This window comes from Pelmatolapia mariae, linkage group LG13, assembly GCF_036321145.2.
Source record: "Pelmatolapia mariae isolate MD_Pm_ZW linkage group LG13, Pm_UMD_F_2, whole genome shotgun sequence".
NCBI classification, from domain to species: Eukaryota; Metazoa; Chordata; class Actinopteri; order Cichliformes; family Cichlidae; genus Pelmatolapia; species Pelmatolapia mariae.
The window spans coordinates 8,618,461-8,637,547 of NC_086238.1; the positions used below are offsets into that span (position 1 = coordinate 8,618,461).

The 19,087-nt window shown below is 38.7% G+C and overlaps 1 protein-coding gene across 1 annotated transcript in view; it reads right to left on the reverse strand.

Annotated features, from left to right (window-relative positions):
- Nucleotides 1-19,087, reverse strand: part of LOC134639922 (protocadherin-15-like) — a 160,108-nt gene that overhangs the window by 115,760 nt on the left and 25,261 nt on the right. The window contains exons 3-4 of the mRNA XM_063491441.1: nucleotides 12,852-12,866; nucleotides 11,069-11,134 (exon numbers count right to left, since the gene is read on the reverse strand). Of these exons, the coding sequence (XP_063347511.1) occupies nucleotides 11,069-11,134; nucleotides 12,852-12,866 (81 nt within the window). The remainder of the gene's footprint in view (nucleotides 1-11,068; nucleotides 11,135-12,851; nucleotides 12,867-19,087) is intronic.

The window sequence follows — 19,087 nt, forward strand, 5'->3', positions numbered from 1 at the left end:
ACTGGATTGAGCAAGTGAGTCAAAGGCTAGCAGAGGGGCCTGGGTTCAAATCTGCCCTCAGGCCATTAAGTGCATGCCTTCTTCCTGGTCTTTCTCTTAGCTACCCTGTCGTCCTTCCATTGTCAAAAAGTAAATAAATCAATAATAAATAAAAGCTAAAAAGTCCGAATAATTAGAAAAGGCAAATTGCATAAAATGCTTTATCCAACAAGTAGGATTCTGGTCATCTTATATAAAAAAAATAAACAGATTAGCCTAAGTGGTCATCTTTCTATTGTTGCACAACATTGCGCACTCTGCTTTTCAGATTGTATTGCTTGCTCCAAACATGAAACATGAATGGCCAATCATTTTAATGTCTGTTCAGCCTGATGTGAGGATTAAACTAATCCTTGATCTCATTATATGTGTTTGAAAGTGAATGATGAATCCTCTATATCTAATCAAAAGATGAATGTGAATTACCAGCTGACAAACACAAATATATCCAATAATACAGGCAGCACATATTTATGCTAAAGAGCATACTTAACTAAGTTTAAGGAGAAACAACCCTTGCTAGTTCCCACACATATTATAGATATGTGTGGGATATAATGATATAATTCCACCAAAACCTTTGGATATTACTGTATATACAATGAATAACTAAAACCATGATCCCTTTTTGCTGATAATAAGCAAAACCATTCAAAAGAGTCAAGGCTGCTATTAACAGGGCTGAAGAACAATGCACCCACAGATACTTCCATTTGCTCCCAAAGCTCCCAAATCTTGTATTGCTCCAAGGACAAGCACTATGTTAATGCACTGTTAAGTCATGAAGACGAGGAATCACAACGATCTCTTTATTCTGACAATAACAAACGGTAAAGACAAACCAGCATGTAAACCAGCTCCCAGTTAAATCCTGGAGCCCAAGAGAAAAGCACAAAAGGGCTGATGGTGTGCATGGACAATGGGTGCAGAGCCAACAGCAGGGAGTAGTGAGTGCAGACTTTACCGATCATAATTTCTCAGGGGTACTGTTCCCATTGTTCCCAAATGACACATTCTGCTGACCCTGACCGTGTGATATTGTTTTTTTTTTCTGCTGTATTGAGATGTGACAAAACAACAACAACAAAAAAAAACCCATTATCATAACGCAACAACATTGGCCAGTTAGCTAAATATGTTATAGCTAAAACAATTCAAACTAATCAGCCACAAGGTATAAAAAACACCCATGAATAAAAGTGCACGTTATAGATGAACTAGCAGGAGCTGACAGCACCCAGTGGTGCAGAGAGGAACAGAGAAATACCCAAATACAGGTGCTACACAGTTCAGGTTGGTCAGGAGTCACTGGAATTTCTCATCTGCTGTACATGGTTGGTTATAGCAACTGAAGCTTTAGTTGAGACTTAAAACACATGTGTTCCAGTAACTGTTTCAGCAAAATATCATTTATATAATAATCCATGTTACTGTATGTGGAATCAACCTGTCATGTTTTCTGCATTTCCTTTCTGCAAATGATGCCATTAACAATGTTGGGTAACATTGTTAACTCTGCAGCTTTAAAAAAGAAAAAACCCCCACAAAAGACTTCTATACTCCTGTGAGTTCTACATCTAAAAAGATAAAAGTAGGTTGAAAAGCTTATGTAAATATGTAAACAGCCTGGACAGAATGTGTAAACAATTTTCACACTTATTTGTTGACCAGGTTTTTCTGTGGCGCTGCTTATGAAGAGGCCAAACTTTTGTAGATTTAAGTTTCCAGGCTGCCTGTGTGCACAATACAGTGTGGAAAATAATCATTCTTCTCTATAGTCTCTTCACGTATAGGCTACTACAGTGGGAGTCCCTTAGAGAGATGTGAATAATAAAAAAAAAAAACCCACATATTCCATGATGACACTATTAATCTAAGGTGACAATCCCATCATATTCTTGGGAAAACCAGCTGAATAATGTAGTGAGGGATGTATGCTAACATCAGCCAGCCTCGGGACTGATAAAACAGACATTTTTTTTCTGCTGCCTTAAAAAAAATGTAGTGAGAGAAAACAAAATTGTTTGGGTGAGTTAAGTATGGAACGTTTAATTAACATGTTGTGATTTTCCCTGATCGTGCATAAAGTAAACACATTATCTTAGATTAGGCAATTTGACTCAGGGATTATTTGCATCTCAGAGGCTGAGCATTTTTCATTGATATTTAAAACCCCAAAGAATTCAAGTATTTTCATGCAAATAATAACACAGTGCAGCACACAGAAAAAATGAATGGCCTGCTTCTATGGTGTAATGAGGATAAGCACAAAGCGATTTACAACAAGAACAGATGTAATTATGCTGACCGTTTATCTCAACAATATACTGTAATTGGTGTCTTTATTTGCACATCAAACACTAAAACATGTACTCCACTTCTGAAGAAAAAAAAAATAGAATTATCACACACACTAGTCTAATTAGATGCAAGTAGACAGTGAGGTACAGGCTGTTGCAGGCCACTTTCAATCTGATTAACAAAGACTTTCAGTGCCTGGAAAGCAGAGAGTTTATAATAAATTGAACCAAATTAAAAACAGCTTGTTAGGCACAAAAGATACAGAAATATATAAGTGTATTACTTAGGTATTCATTGTGTACTGCATGGAGTGTGTAAGTGAGGCTCACTGAATGCCCTCCCCTCCTGTTTTGCTCTCTAATCCACAAGGAACAGGTGTTGTGCACTAATCCGGGCCTTTTAGCTACGCTCTAATTATATGTTGATGACCTAGCAATCATGACAACTGGACGTGATCATAGAACTGAGACCAATCTTTGTTTGTGTCTGTGTATGTGCACACGTCTAACACAGAACGGGGAACATAGCCTTAATGTTGAATCCTTAATCAAACATCTACAGAAAATTATTTTCAAAAATACATAAATGTTCACAGACTATAACGTTACTACAACAAGCTATGCACTCATTTCACTAATGCCCACATGCATGTGAACAGAAGCCAGCAGGACTCCTTTTGTTTGAGCAACAGATGTACAGCTCCACAAAAATAAATTGGCCACTTAGGTGTCTCGGCCCTAGTTTGTCCAGATGTTTCTTCTTCTGCTAAATTGCAATTATTAAGCATAAAACAAATACCCAAGATCCTGCAATGTAAAATAAGAGCTATCCCTTGAGTGGCGTTTGGATTTTTAGACACTTTACTAAAAAATTCTAATGTTAAATGTCTGTGATTGCGAGTGAGGAATAGACTAATACTAAACAAGCACCAAGACAAAAAACAACCCTGCAGTCCAGGGTTAGGGTTAGTTTTAAGGTTGCGTTAAGTGAATGTACTGTAGAGGGTAGTCAGCTACTGCCTACACTAAACCTAACAACTGGTTGTGGCAGCAAGAGCTGCATTTGTGATAACTGGCAGGAATTATGGCAAGTCGTCCAGGTCCTGATGGAGCAAAGCAGCCCCCAGACCATCACAGTACCACCACCATGTTTGATTGACATGTTTGCTGTGACGTAAGGTTTACATAAGATATAACGGAGCTCAAAAAATTCCGCTTTTGTCTCATTAGTCCACAGAATATTTTCACAAAGGTTTTGAGATCATCAAGATATTTTCTGGCAAATTTGAGATGAGTCCTCGAGACTCCCTGGATGAGTCATCTAGTACTGTTGCTGTATTTTTCCTAGGAAGTCCACTGTGATTCACTGGACTCCCAAAGCCTGAGAATTGGCTTTATAACTCTTTCCAGACTGACTGACGTCAATAACTTTGCTTTTCACATGTTCTTGAGTTGCTTTAGATCGTGGCATGATATATCCTTTGTTGAAATCTTTTATCTTTTACTGTTTCTCTGCATAGGTAGGTTTGGATAGCTTTGTTTCCCACCTTAATAAATAAAATCATCATTTAAAAACTGCATTTTCTATTTACTCAGTCACCTTTGTGTTATATTAAAATGTACTTGTATAAGACAAATATACAAAAAAGAAGACAGAAATCAGGAGGAAAATGCTTTTTTCTGCACCCTTGCATTTGGTGAATTTCAAAACTAAAAAGAGGTTAAATTCTTATCAGTCTTTTAGGTTTGAACTTCTCTGTTCTGAAATGTACTGCTAAGCCAGATGGTTTGCAGTCTTTAGCTATGTGTTCTACGGTAGGTTCTACTAGACTCAGGTAATATACTGCAAAATCTGACAATAATTTCTCATCACTTTGTGCCTGTTTTTCTTAGGTATAGAATGGATTTCACAGCAGTAGTATGGTAGTTGGGCATAAAGGCTCATTTATGTAGTCAAATACTTGTTATTACACCTTTTTTCATTATAAAGGAATATATGCACTAAGTGTGCGTGGAATATAAAATGAAACTGAAGTTGTTAAAGTCTGGAGAAAACTGATTTAACAAAAGCATGCTCTGCACAACAACAATCATAACGCTATTATGAAAAGCACATTATAATCCTATTTGTTTGCTTTTTTCAACGTATTTGTGAATTTAATGACAGCCCCTGCCAAAATTTGGCACCATTCTGCATCTGAATAGCAGTAGTTTGATTTATCTTCTTGTCACTTAAGTGATGAAACCATAAGTAACTCTTTTTTGTTTTCCATTTATACTGTTGAAATGCAAGCATAACAATTATATTTCCTGAGTACTGATCTCAAAGGCAGCTCCAGCATTGCAGGGACAGTTTCAGTTCAGGGCAATAGTGGAACACAGGATCTCATCTTTCTCTTGAGATCAATAAGTTTTCAACACACTTGGAGCGAGACTTACAAATTATACCTGTGCAATTTGTACAGGGTGGCGCTGAAAGTCCCACACATCAATTTGCTCCCTTCCAGACAGCTACTATTGTTTGAGTCCAGTCACATTCAGGACTAAAAGGTGTTTGAAGATTCGTCTTAGTGAAGCAAAAGAAAGTGTTACATGCCTGGGGGTGTTTCACCAGACACCTAGCCCACTGTTGGGCAAACCTGAGACGAATGTTACTGCCTTCCAGGTGCAATTAATTGAATAAAATTACATTTTTTTTCAGCTACAACCAAATGTGGCTCAATTTTAATTGAAAAAACTGATCCCTAATCTGAAGTACACATTTAATTCCCAGCCAGTGCAAGCATCTTTAGTCATTGTGTCATAAAAAAAGAAAGAAAAAGAAAAGAAATAAGTCGACATAAAGAAAGGGAAAGCCTTGAAACAGACTAACTATGCAACATGTTGATATAAAGGAATGAAGCAACTTGAGAGGATGATTGAACTAATGACAACCCTGGTGGAGAGACACAGTCTGAGGGATTGAGTTCACTTTAAGGAGTGAAACTAATGAGTCCTTGGTGGCTGAGAAAAACACACACGTAGGCTGGATCTCATTAATTGTTTAAACATAACACATTTAACACTTACTAAAAAATGCCTACAAGCCCTTTGAATACCAGATAACCAGAATACTCCTGGTATTTTACACACGTGGAAACCCTTCACCACTCAGCACTCACTGAAGTAGTCATCACGGATGAGCTGAGAGACCTTTAAAAAGACATTCAGCAATGACACATATTGTGTTTGCCATTTGTTCAGCTCTCTCAAATCTTTTAATTCCATGTCAAGGTTACGCTGTGCTAGTTATCGTGGGTCTTAAAACCCAACACACCAATAAAGCAGCGAGGGGAAGGACTTGACAACAAACCAGAGAAAACAGCTGAAGTGCTCCACAAGTTTTAAGTGACTCACTTTGTTCATCTTCATACAGACTCTAGTGCTGTATTCACTCAATGTGATGCAAGTTCAGAGACAAGTGTGAAGAAGCGGAGGTAGGAACATTTTATGAATTGTCTTATTAAAAGAACATGAACCTCATGAAACTAAAGAAAGTTAGTTATTCAGTTTGCATGGCATTATATATTATATTGTTAACAGTTTGTTAATAAGACGGCCTTGTCATAACAATTAGTGTAAGTCAATGTATATCTCAGTGGCTACGAATTTAAGCTAGACCTCTCCCCAGTATTTGCAATACACTCACCACAATGCAAGCCCCTTGGCCCTCTGGGTCAGAACATAATAATTTTTTCCTTTTAAATATAATTAAAGTAGACATAAAGAGGTTAAAAAAGTGTATCTATAACAACAAAAAGTGAAAGAAAACCAGGCAATTTTTTTAGACTTAATAACATCTACATGTAGTTAATCAGCTAATATTAGTACTCTTTGTATTGAATAATTACAGTAGGTTAGCTCATTCAGCAACATATACAGACAAAATTAACCATAACTTGGTGTTTTCCCAGCAACATATGGTGTCTATCCCGATATACTAGGAAGTAAACTCCCCAGTCTCTCTCTCTCTCTTAACAGTACGGCAGCACAGAAGTAATAGTGCCAGATGTACCTGTGGAATTTCTCTGTCATTTAGTATATCCTAACCCTCATCCTGTCAACTGGCTAATTCAGTTTGTTTCTAATTATGTCACCGTTTCAAATTTTGCCTTCATTGGTCGTTTGCAAAAAATATTTTGGCGTCCCACGGGACAAAAAAAACAAAAATAAAACCAAAAATAAAAGGAAATATGTATATGCAATTACTGTTTACCAAAACCTTTGGGTCAAACATTAAATTATGCAGTATCAATGAAAATAAGATAACAGTATCAATGACACTTCAGTCATTTTGAAGGGAAAAGCCTCTATTATCATCTACATGGGCAAATTCCCAGACTGGAAGATTAGAGACATCGCTGTTTTTACCTGAAAGAGTGGAGACATTTCCAGATTGTGCCACACATGAAAAGGGAACTAGAGTTCCTACACCTCAAGCCCCAAACCAAGCAGCAATAACCCTCCTGGGAGTGAGGAAAACACAAATCTGCTGATGTGACTGACCAATGATCGGCTGGAAAATCTACTCGAAAAAGATGTTACCTTTGGTCCAGAAAACAAAGGTGGAAGGTAGAAACTGTTTGCTTCTCCTGTCACATTACAACATGCTGTGAGCATAGCACGTATAGTGCATATAGTGTGTCTGTAGCTTTGTGTTGCTTTTTGTTGTTTCAGGTAAAGGCAAGTCACATTGTCAGGCATAAGTCAGACTCATTCTTGCTGGGTGCCAGTCTCCACCAGGGCTGCCCTTTGTCAAAGATTCTAGTCATAATATTTATGGACAGAATTTTTAGGTGCCACCAAGGGGTAGACGATGTCAAATTTGAAGATCTCAGAATCTCATCTCTGCTTTTTGCAGCTTGCACTGGGATGGTGTCTGAAATAAGAATTAGCAACTCCAAGTTTGAGGCCATGGTTCTCAGCCGGGTCAGGTTGGGAACAAGTTGCTGCCCCAGGTGAAGGAGTTTATGTATGTTGGGGTGCTGTTCATGAGTGAAGGAAAAATGGAGGTTAAAGACAGATCGGAGCAGCGTCTGCTGTAATATGGACACTGTACACTGTCTGTTGTGGTGAAGACACAGCTGGACGTGAAAGTGAAGGTGTCAATTTACAGGTCTAGCTTTGTACCTACCCTCACCTATGACCACGAACTGTGGGTAGTGACCAGAATAATAAGACTGAAGATACAAGCGGCAGAAATAAACTTCCTCCAAAATGTATTGGGCTCTCCTTCAGACAGCGTGAGGAGCATGGTCGTTCAGGAGGGTCATAGTAGAGCCGCTCCTCCTCTTAATCAAGCAAAGCCATTTCAGATGGCTGAGGCATCTGGCATCAGTATGCGTCCTGGGTGTCTTCTAGGTGAGGAGTTCTGGGCATGTCCTGGAGGAGGCCCCAGGGATGACCCAGCACATGCTGGAGAGATTATATCTCTGCACTGGTTGATTTTGTGCTCATTTAAGTTATCTTAGAACGGGGTGAAATTCAATTCAATGTTATTTATATAGCGCCAAATCACAACAACAGTTGCTTCAAGGCAGTTTATATTGCAAGGTAAAGAACCTGCGATATTACAGACAATTGCTGATTTCATCATAAAAATATGTTTACTTGAAATTACTGAAAAATTAAGAGATGCCAAAAATCAAACAACAGTAAATAAGCTTTTAAGTAATAATGTGGAGCATACTTTATATATAGGTATAGATTTTCTTTTGACAATATACGCAAATTAACAGTAACTTGCAATAAAAAAAAAAAAAAAATCTTTACATGACAATCAAATAAGTAACAACTTGAAGTGTCTGTGGAGGATTTTTACTTTGATTGTGTTAGTGCCTGTCAGCACTGATCAAAATGCAATTACTTATCAGAGTTCAGACTGGATCTACCTTAGCAGCACACTACATTTCATTTTGCTAGATTGACTTCCCTTTATGAAAGCCCTTCAGTAACACTCATTTATGATTTCCTAAACTACGTAAACTGCTCGATAAACAGGGGGGTTAACGGGATATTCACACGCTTCAGGCAACAGTTGATACAAATCGTGAATTTACAGAGCCAAGTTCAGAGAGAGCATACTTATTTATGGATACTCCGATTCCTCGCTGCTGTTGCAGGAAGCTCTCCCTCTACTCGACTCTTTTCTCTCTCCACATATGCAGCTGCCCCTAAACAATGAGATAGAAATCTCTCCAATCTGATTAAATGCTTTTGGATTTAGCTCATGGGCTGAATAAGCAAAGGAGCCTATAGAAAACAAGCTTTGTCTTCCCAATTGTGATCGACATATGGAGTGAGTGAGACTTTATGTGTTGCGCCTGGCACCTGTCAGTGGATCTGCAGAAGCAACAGCTCAGATAAATTAAACATGTTATGCTTCATTTGAGCAACTGTGCTGCTATCCCCTCCTGATTTCTCTCTTTTTTCTAAAATAAGAACCTCCAAGAACAAAAAAGAAAAGAAAGAAAAAAAGCAAACTGAAATGAAAAAAGGACAAGAAAATGTACTTCTTTCACAACGTCTATACCAAGTACCATCCTCTTAGCTGAGTCAAATATAAATCTTCACAGACAATCAATAAATGAACAACTCCTGATACAGTGCTTTGACAGTTGCAAATGTTATTATGTTTCTGAGCAGCACACCTCCTCCATGGGGAACCGTATACTTTCTTGGCTCTTCTGCCTCAGATCAAATTTGTTCTTCTGAGAAGGCAGGGGGAAGAGGATTATATATTTATTTGTTTGTCTATCTTTTCTGACCCTGACCAAACAAAGCCAGACAGAAGAGTGATTATGTTGTTTGCTTTCCCATTCACACACATGAATGAATGTAAAGGCAAATGCTCCGAAGAGATGGGATCTTATTATGTGCCATTTGTATGGTTTCTGTGTGACAGAAGAGAAGAAATGAAACACATTTAGATGGATAATTGCTTTGGTCAATAACGGCAGGTTTCCTGTTTTACATTCCATTATGGTGAGGATGGGCACTGCCTGTTTCATCACAGAGAGATAAATAAAAGGATGGTGGAGCCAGAAGAGACCCATATCCCAGGTAAATGAGAGCTTTATGAGGAAGATTAGTGCAAATCCCTCACACAGTGCATAGGCACATGTGGGGCGAGAGAGGCTTTCGGATACAGGCTTGGCTACCTCCATCTCACAAATTCCCCCAGCAATCGATCAAAGCCCCAAATCACAGCTGCATGCACACACACACACACACACACACACAGAGGAAGGAGTAGGTGAGACACTATGACGGCCTGAATTGTTTTTTTATTGCACTGATAAATAGGTGACCTGATCTGACACAGAGACAGTCATTTGTACTCTCGGGATACAAATATTCACATAATGTGCATGCATTTATGAACATATGATTCCTCTCTGTAAGATACACAGGCAATAAAAAAAAACAAAAACAAAAACAGTGCCCAGAGTGCATACAGTGTACTCTGTAAGTGGAGCATCTGTGAAATTGTATTTTGACTGTATAAATAAGCTCTGGATGCCATCTGTACTGAGAGCTGCTCATTAAACTCTGTTAACCTGCAGTACTAATATCTGCAGGGAGAGATGAGTGAGACAAAGACACACCTGCTCCATTTAGGGAAAAGCATTTCTCATTCCCTCAGTGACCATATAGCACCTCCCAAGTAACAGTTATCACATGCAGGCACATATTTACATGTAAAGACATACTCATCAGCAAAATCCAGACGGCAAACACTCACAAAAAAACAGAGACTGCTATAACGTAGAAACAGTTAACGGAGAGGCCAGAGAGAAGATGAAGGGAGAAAAGAAGGGGAGGAGCTGAACAGTTTCACCTGACCCACTCAAACGCTGCATGTCTGATCTATGGTTCAGTGATTTGTGTACTGCTGAAGCACAGCTATACCAAATACAACCTGCGCAGGGAGCAGACAACTCATTAATGGAGCCCCACATCACGTCTGTATGCCAAACACCATCTGTATTCATTCAGATGCACACACACAGGCATATTTCTGATTCACCCTGGGAGAACAGTACCAATGTACACATCAAAAATGCAGGGAACTGATCTTTAATTTAAAGCACAATCAAAATTATGACATCTTAGACATAACATCTCTTATAACAAACTATCCGTATCAAGTGCCATCAACTGTGGCTGTAGCTCATGTGGTAGAGCAGGCCACCTACTAACTGGAAAGTTGGCAGTTCGATCCCAGTCTGCTCCAGTCTACGTGCCAAATGTCCTTGGGAAAGCTACTAACCCTGCATTCATACTCCGATGCATCCATCGGAGTATGAATGCGTGTGTGAATTTTAGATAGGAAGTGCTTGGGTCAATGTACAAGTTGTGTAAAGCACTTTGAGTGCTCAGATTGAGTAGAAAAGCGCTATATAAGAACCATTTACCATAAATTACAAGTCCACACTAGATGAAAAATTATATTATAATAAAAGCACTTTGGCATAGAAAATAGTGCTTGAGTGTATGACTGGATGAATGAGGCTTATTTAGCTTGCGCTATATAAGTACCAATCTATGTATTCATTACAAAAAACACTCTGTACCAAATCCCAACAGTGCAATACACAACGTTTAAGTGCAGTAGCAATTACCATACATTGGAATACATTGTGATGTGGGAATACAGACAGAAACATAGGCGTGAAACTGGCACGTACCATTTGGGCTCTCCTCGTCAACAGTGACTATGGTTGCAGGGGGACCAGGCCGGGACAGCTTACACTCTGCATATGCAAGAAAAAAAAATTAAAACTATGTCTGCATATGATATTCATTTAATTCATTCATCACCAGAATGACACAATGATAAAGAACAATAGTGAACACCTAAAGCAGAGATAGCAGTCTTACCAAACTGGGAATATAATTATTTCATATATACACTGCTCAAAAAAACAAACAAACAAACAAACAAACAAACAAACAAACAAACAAACAAACAAACAAACAAACAAACAAACAAACAAACAAACAAACAAACAAACAAAAAAACATTCAAGGAACACTTAATCAGTTTAATTTACTTCATCATCAAGTCAATCAGTTAACTTAATCAGTTAAGTAGCAGAGGGGGTTGTTAATCAGTTTCAGCAGCTTTAGTGTTAATGACATTAACAACAGGTGCACTAGAGGGGCAACAATGAGACAAACCCCAAAATGGGAATGGTTTTAAAGGGGGAGGCATTCTCCCCTCCTCATCTTTTAACTGTATTTTAACTAATTTTCAATTTGGCTAGGATCAGTGTCACTACTGTTAGCATGAGGCAATACCTGGACCCTATAGAGGTTGCACAGGTAGTCCAACTCCAACAAGAGATTCTAAGAGACAGAAGAGGTGGACCGGCCCTAGAAGGTCCTTAACCCATCTGCATGACCAGTATCTGCTCCTTTGCAGAGGATGAGCACTACAAAATTAGCACTCCAGCAGGCCACTGGTATGAATCTCTCTGAGGGCTGGTCTGAGGGCCTCACATCCTCTAGTGAGTGATGTGGTCAAACCCTGCAGTTCTATATAGAATAGGGGGACATGTTTAAGTTAATCCAATTAAATTTTGACAGAACACCATTTTTTCACTTTGATTTTAGAGGTGTCTTTGAATTTAGCCCTATGAGGTTGATAAGTTTCATGACAGCACACATTACCCAGTGCATATCAGTACAGATATCCAGCATGATTTGTTTTGCCTACTGTAATCTGATGTGTTTTCAAAGTGTTCCTTTAACTTTTTTTGAGCAGTGTATTATATTTTCAAACAATGTCTAAAGATTTATATTTCATGAAGAAAAATAAATGTTGAAATTACGGTGGTATCATCACTCCTAGTGAAAGCACTACATTTACATGTACAGTAGTAATCATAAATAAAGTGCTCATATATGGTATGTCACAGAATTATGCTAAAATTGCAAATTAATTGATAAAAAAAACTGACACTGTTCATATTTCGCAGATCTAAGGAAATGAATGTCAACATTTTCTTTCAGTGTCACACAGATGCTGTCATGCTGATGTATCATTTTACAACAGGTGGCATCAATGACTGCTGCCACAGAACCATCAGCAGCAATGGACTGTGTGATAGTGACACCAGACAAGCAGGGTGGTGAAAGCATGTGGCAACATCATAAGCAGAGCACTGACGAGAATGGCTTCACAGATGGAGGTCACAGCAGCTAGATGGTACGAGCACATGGGACACAGGTAATGGCAGCTTGACAGACAACAGCAGATGGGGCAGCAGGAGAGGTGGAGACAGGAGAAAGGAAAACGTCTAGCCCAGATGAATAGGTGCTGCAAGGCAACGCTCTCCACAGCCAATGTAAGGAAAGTTCAGGATTAAATGTCATTCATAGAAGGGGTAGAGAGAAATGGTAAAAAGGGAGAATATGGGAATGTTAAAATACAAAAGGAAAACAGACAACAGATGATTGCCCTCTTACCCTCATAGTGCCAGTCTGAAGGAGTCAGAGGTTAGTGTAACCAGAGGGAAGCAGAGCAGAAGCATGAGAGGAAAACAAGCATGAAACTGTTAACAGCTCTGATTTTAGGAAGGAAGAGAAAAAAATATCATCATAAAATAGGAAGAGATATTAGAAAACAGGGCTGAAGAGAGGCAGTTTAATGGAGGATAAACTCAAGAGACCTCTCAAAATTGTGGGTGTTAGCAAACCCCACACAGTTCTTGGAGAAATGGCCAGTTGATCTATTCTTTCTGTCAGCAGCTGACTGTTTTGAGAAATGTTGTATGCAGGAAAAATGAAATCAAGTCAAAGTTTGAAACACTGTTTAAATTCTGTGCTTGTGAAAGAGAAAAAGAATGTGGAAGGTCAGCAGAAGCCTTTTACTAGTTACTCAAAACATCTTTCTATCCTTCTTTTAAATGGCCTCCATCTTGTTATTCATTGAATCTGAAGCAGCTTGCTCTCAGGTGGTGTCGTCTGACATTACATGTAATCAGAGATGGAGATAATGACACCACATCAACAGTCAGCACTCTAGTGTTTCACACCCACCTTCTGCTTGACTTCAGTTGTGCAACTATGCACCTGTTGCCAGGAGCTAAACAGTGGATAGTTTTCTTATTAAATATGCATACCCATGAGCCTTTACTAATGTAGTGGTTTGAAAGTGCATATTAATCAGAGATAAAAACCTGAATGTGATGTTGTTGCATTTTTTAAAAAAAATTATGGCCGTTTGCAAACTGTAGATACACACAATAATTAGCAATTAAATAGCAATGAAAACCTGAGGCTAGAAGAGGGGATATTTTATGCAAATAACCGCATTTTCAGTTTCTTGTTCTCTCTAATCTAAACTTTATTAACATTTTATCTGGGGCTAGAATTTGCATCCATAAAAGACATCTTTGCTTTGGTCCTTTACTGTCAAAGTGAAGATCTATTGTCAGTAAGAGACACTATGTTAAAAGGCATAGACTACATTTTCTAATCTAAAATTCCTCACAGTTATTAAACCATCCCAATGTTGCACAGCTAATTCACGAGATGTACTGACGTGTAAATTTTAAAGTTCCATGAGTTTATAGCAATTAGGAAACCTGCACCTTTCGGCTGAAAAAATAGGATTTCCTTTAATAGCGACAAAATGAACAGAGCAACTGGGTCACACCACGCAATCTGAGACATAAACAACAAGCAACATCAAAATCAGTATGCAAATCTGCTCTGAGAGAATATACTCTGTGTGAAGTAGAAGTAGAAGAGTGTGACCGCGTGCATGCGTGTGTATGCATGTGTATGCATGTGTGTGCAAGCGCGCATAATAAAAGTTACTTGCACTCATTTTGAGAAGCTCTTTAAGGGATCACAGGCAGTCTGTTTTGTTAGTTTTGCATATGTGTGTTCGAGCAGTGTTTAGCCGGGTGCACGGCCGTGTGCGCGCGCGCATGTGTGTGTAGCTTTAAGTGGTAGTTGCGGCAGTGGGAGAGAAAAGATGTGAAGAGTCTGGTTTGAAGACAAAAGGCAGAACCAAGCAGAGATAAAGAATAGCACCTCCATTTGCAGTGATAACTTTCCTATGTTGCGATCAAAGCACAACCGTAATGCTGCACTCAAATGGATACGAATACAAACACACACAAACCCAAAGCAGCAAAGTGTGCTCACTGTCGTGTTCACTACAAAATGGAAATGATCCCAACTTCTTGCCACATTTACACCTTTTAGCAGCGGGTGATATTTTCTAATGACGCTTTACGTCAGGCTTTCCTCCCATCGAAAAATCCTCCCAGCATAATGAAAGAATATAAAAGACATTTTCTGGCCAATTCACTTTACTGTGGCTCTTTGGATTTGTAAAAGAATATGCTAAAAGGCATCACCAAAAATCCCCAGTCTGTGCTTTCCTGCGGCATTCAAAATAATAATGCAGGGTAAAATGGGCAGACCATAACAAACACAAATATAGAAAACAAGTAAACACCATCAGAAAACTACTTATGCATTCATCTAACAATCTGACCTGCCCCATCCTAAAAGTAGAGAATAGAAAAGTTTTTTTTTTGTGCAGAAGGAAGTCTGTTTTACACTGCAGGGAAAGGGCAAGTTTTTATGCAATACTATGGAGAAAAAAAAAGAAAAGAAAAGAGGATGGTATACAGGAGCGACATGACGCTACACATATGTGACATGTACAGCTATAGGGAAGAAAACAGATAAGGATCAAAGTGTAAATATTCTGCGAGCCGTGAATGTTGTTTCTATCTTATGAAGACCATTCAAGCAACAAAAATAGGAAACAATTCAAAAGCAACACAGAGCAGAAAAGATGGAGCAAACGATACAGTTGATTGCAAAGCTGAAAAAGAGCGATAGGCAGCAGCATAAGATCTGATATCTGAAGTCAGTTAACGCTCTTAGGCAGTCTTTGTGTATTTTTAACCAGATTCAATAATAGAAAGCCTATGCCTCCTATAACACTTATTTTTGGGTACAATGTCGTGGTTGCAATTCAAAAAGGCTGGTGACTTGGTATGCGCCAATATCAAAGTAGCACACACATTGAAAAGAGCTGTAGGCAACGGTCAATACAAATCGAAAGTGAATGAGGAAGTCAGTGATGTAGTGTCATACGTCAGTAGATGAAAGAACTGTTTTTTTTAGCTCCACTTCTGTTTATCAGCTTCACTTCTCTATGTACAGGTAAAGTAAAGAAAGTGGGATATTTGAGTCACACCATCAGGAATAGTTGTGAGAAAATTTCAAGAGAATGTGCAGTAACGATGTCATGCTGTATGCACAACCACACATGCTGGCATGGAAATTTCATGTGTAAAGATTGTGTGAAAAGAGCATACTCCACTTCATTCACTTGATTTGTGGTGTAGATGTTGTAAAGAAAAACTGAAAAGTGCTTTAAGCAGCACTGAATAATGCAATCAGAATCAGCTTAAGCTCCCCAAATGGACAAAGTGCAGACATATTTGTTCCCACCTCTCATGCTGTGTTGAAAAATTTTATGTACAAAAGACATAATGGCCTACCCTGAAGCTACGCCAAGAGACACAAAGTATTAATTTTGTTTCTAAAGTTAATTCACAAATTTATTGATATGATGATTTACATCTATTTTGAATATAATAAGTATTCACTGGCAATTCAGCAGACCAACAGTCAAAAACAGGATTAGGTAGGTTTGGCTGGTTGACATACCAATGTAGCATTGCAAATTTTTATTTCGATGAAAGAACTGTACATTTTAATTTGTGTTATTGCTCTCCTCATCATTTTTTTTTTATTAACAGGTAACAGTAAGAGGTTATATCAGTAAATCTAATAAGAAAAAAATCATGACTCAAAAATCTGCTTTCCAAATGAAATGATTATTGGGTGGCTATGGAGTTTTAAGATTCATAAAGATGAGACAAATGCAGCAAACAGCATTCAATCACTAAAGGAAACTGGGGCACTGTACACTTCAGAAGTGTAATCCGCAGACAATCAAAATCTTCTAATTTTGACCTTGGGGTAATTTGCTCTCACCTAAAGAGATCTTCTCACTAATCAACCTAACAATGTTGACTCAAAGCCGTAAAATGTCAATTACGAAATGATTACTGCTCGTCTTACAGAAAGTCAGTTGGAAAAAAATGATTGCAAGCAAGCCTCAATCAACTTGCAAAATGCTTAAAAATGAACAAAACAAGTCCTTTCCCAGCTAGAAGATAACATTTAACAAAGGAGCAGAGAGTTGAGAATTCTTCAGACAATGTAAATGAAAACATTAAGTGCTTTGAGCCTGACATTTTTGTATTTTAAAACCAGGACCACCAGCACTATAAATCACCTAGATTTTAATGCCATCCTGCAACAGCAGCAGTGAGAGCAAAGAAGTCATTTTTTTTATAACTATTTTTTGTAAGCTTTGACAGAAATCAATGTTCAACATTGGGTTTTAGAGCTTTTAGTTTTACAATTGTTTTATATTGTTTTGATTACATATCATAAAGGTAAAAAAAATAATAAAAGTCACAGCAACACTACTGCTGTAAAAGAAGAATGTTATGGAAAAGTTAAAAGTGGATGCAATTTTTGGACAGGGCACCAATTTGTCAAGAGACGACCATTCGTGTTTAAATCCACACCTATAGTTAATTTAGAACCACCACTGAGATTGGTGGTAGACCGGGGGAGAACCGCATAGTCACGGGGAAAACATGCAGACTCTAACCAGAAAGGCCTCTGACTGGATTTGAACTCAGGACCTTCTTGCTGTGAGGCGACAGTGCTCACCACTGCACCACCCTGCTAATTTTTTTTGTTAAGTGGAAGAGTTCAAGTTTGTCTTCTCATCCACATCTGCCTCCTCTACACTGGACTTGCAACCTCTCTCTCATTGAGTGTCCACACTGCCCCGCCCCAGTCTGCAGCCCTCAGCTTTGCTCCTCAGGGCTGTAACCGATTCAGCTGCTCTGCTCCACATTTCACTCTTTATTTGCTTGGATTAGTACACTACACTGGGCTCTCTGCTCAGTTCAGCTATGGTTCCCCCGCTAGCAACCTGCCTGGTTCTCCACTCGACCTGTCACACACTCTGCCCTGCTCTTCACTGTCACAACATCCCATCAGCGACCCCTTCAGCCCTGCAGTAATTATTTAAATCTAACTACAATCCCCTATATATTCACTTATCAGCTCTGGCTTATGTTATAGCAGTCTTTAAACCAAGATATGTGTAAACAATATCTGTTACTAGGCAACCAGGTATGCTGCAAATGCTGAGCATAGTATTTTATACAGATTTCAATAAGGGTCAAAAAAGACTCCAAAAAGACAGTTACAGATATAAGTGGTAACCCCCCCACCTCCCAAAATTCACTATATGATAAATAAAGCCATGCTATGAAAAGTCATGAAATATGAGATTATAGGTTTTATCTGAACAAACACCATCTGCTTAACTTTTCAGGATTTTTAAATACTCATAATGGCTAAATAAATCAATGTTAAAATTCATGATGGCACACTGGATCATTTCGGGCTTGTTAAGGGAACCTCTGCACTCCTCGTACTACAAGTAGATAATACTAGACATAGTATATACGTAGTATATGTTTTTTTCCTGTACACATTTCTTTCAATGTTATTTTAATAATCAGACAGTCTTCTGACAATCTTTTAAGCAATTCAAGCCTTTTTAAGGCAGCTCATTGTATTGCTGGAGCACCATACCTATAATGATATGAATTTTGCTCACTGACATATAGTTTCAGAAGGCATTTTTTACCTGCCACCCCAACAGCCTGTGCTTTCCCATGGCTTCATCTCCAAATGCAGCTTTTTAGCAACCAATAAATCAAACTGCTGCTCCAAGGGAGTGGATATCTCAGAAAACAGACTTTAAAGGACAACTAACCTAACAAGCATGTGGTCCAGGAGGGCCGTGCTGTCTCAATCAATACTGTAGACATTTGCAACAAACCAACAAAGGATAAGAAGTATCTTATTTAGATAACTAAGAAATGCAAATGGTTTCACAAACTGGAGTGAACTGTATTTGCCCTCTCTAGATGTTGACTAAAAACTGTCAAAATAGGCAGGGGATCAAAAAAGGGACAGTGGTGGTTGGGGGAGGGGGGGTGAATTATTGAGAAAGGGCAAAAGCAAAGGAGAGGAAAGTTGGAACTCATCTGTCATCCTGTAGATGGATGGCAAACAGCCAACTCAACACAAAGCTTCTCTTATCATAAAATGACTTGTACCATATGTCCGTACATAATCATGAACGCTTCCCCACTTTCATATAAATATCAGGCTCTGTGTGATGATAAGGAAATGTCTAACACAGCCTATGGAAGGTTATTCTGACAGGAAAATCTTGATGACATAATTTCTTGTATTTTCCATATTTCTTTTCCCCCTCGTCTTTCAGACACAACAACAGTAGGCTCCCTGAGGGAGGAATGTCTGCTGATCTCCGGTTTGACCAAAATCCATTTAGAAAAACTTCAAGGTTGGAGGTTAGAGTCATGACTAATCCCTGGGGTGGCAGAAAGCCCAGGGCAGGGATGAGTAGAGACAGAGCAAACATGGACACGGTTTTAATTTCCCAGTTGGATTGGTGGAGTTTATTTTGCACGGATCCATGTCCAGTGAGGAACTCTGGAACAGGTCCAGTTGGGCTTCGAAAAAGATGGTGAGAGGGCAGAGGGCAG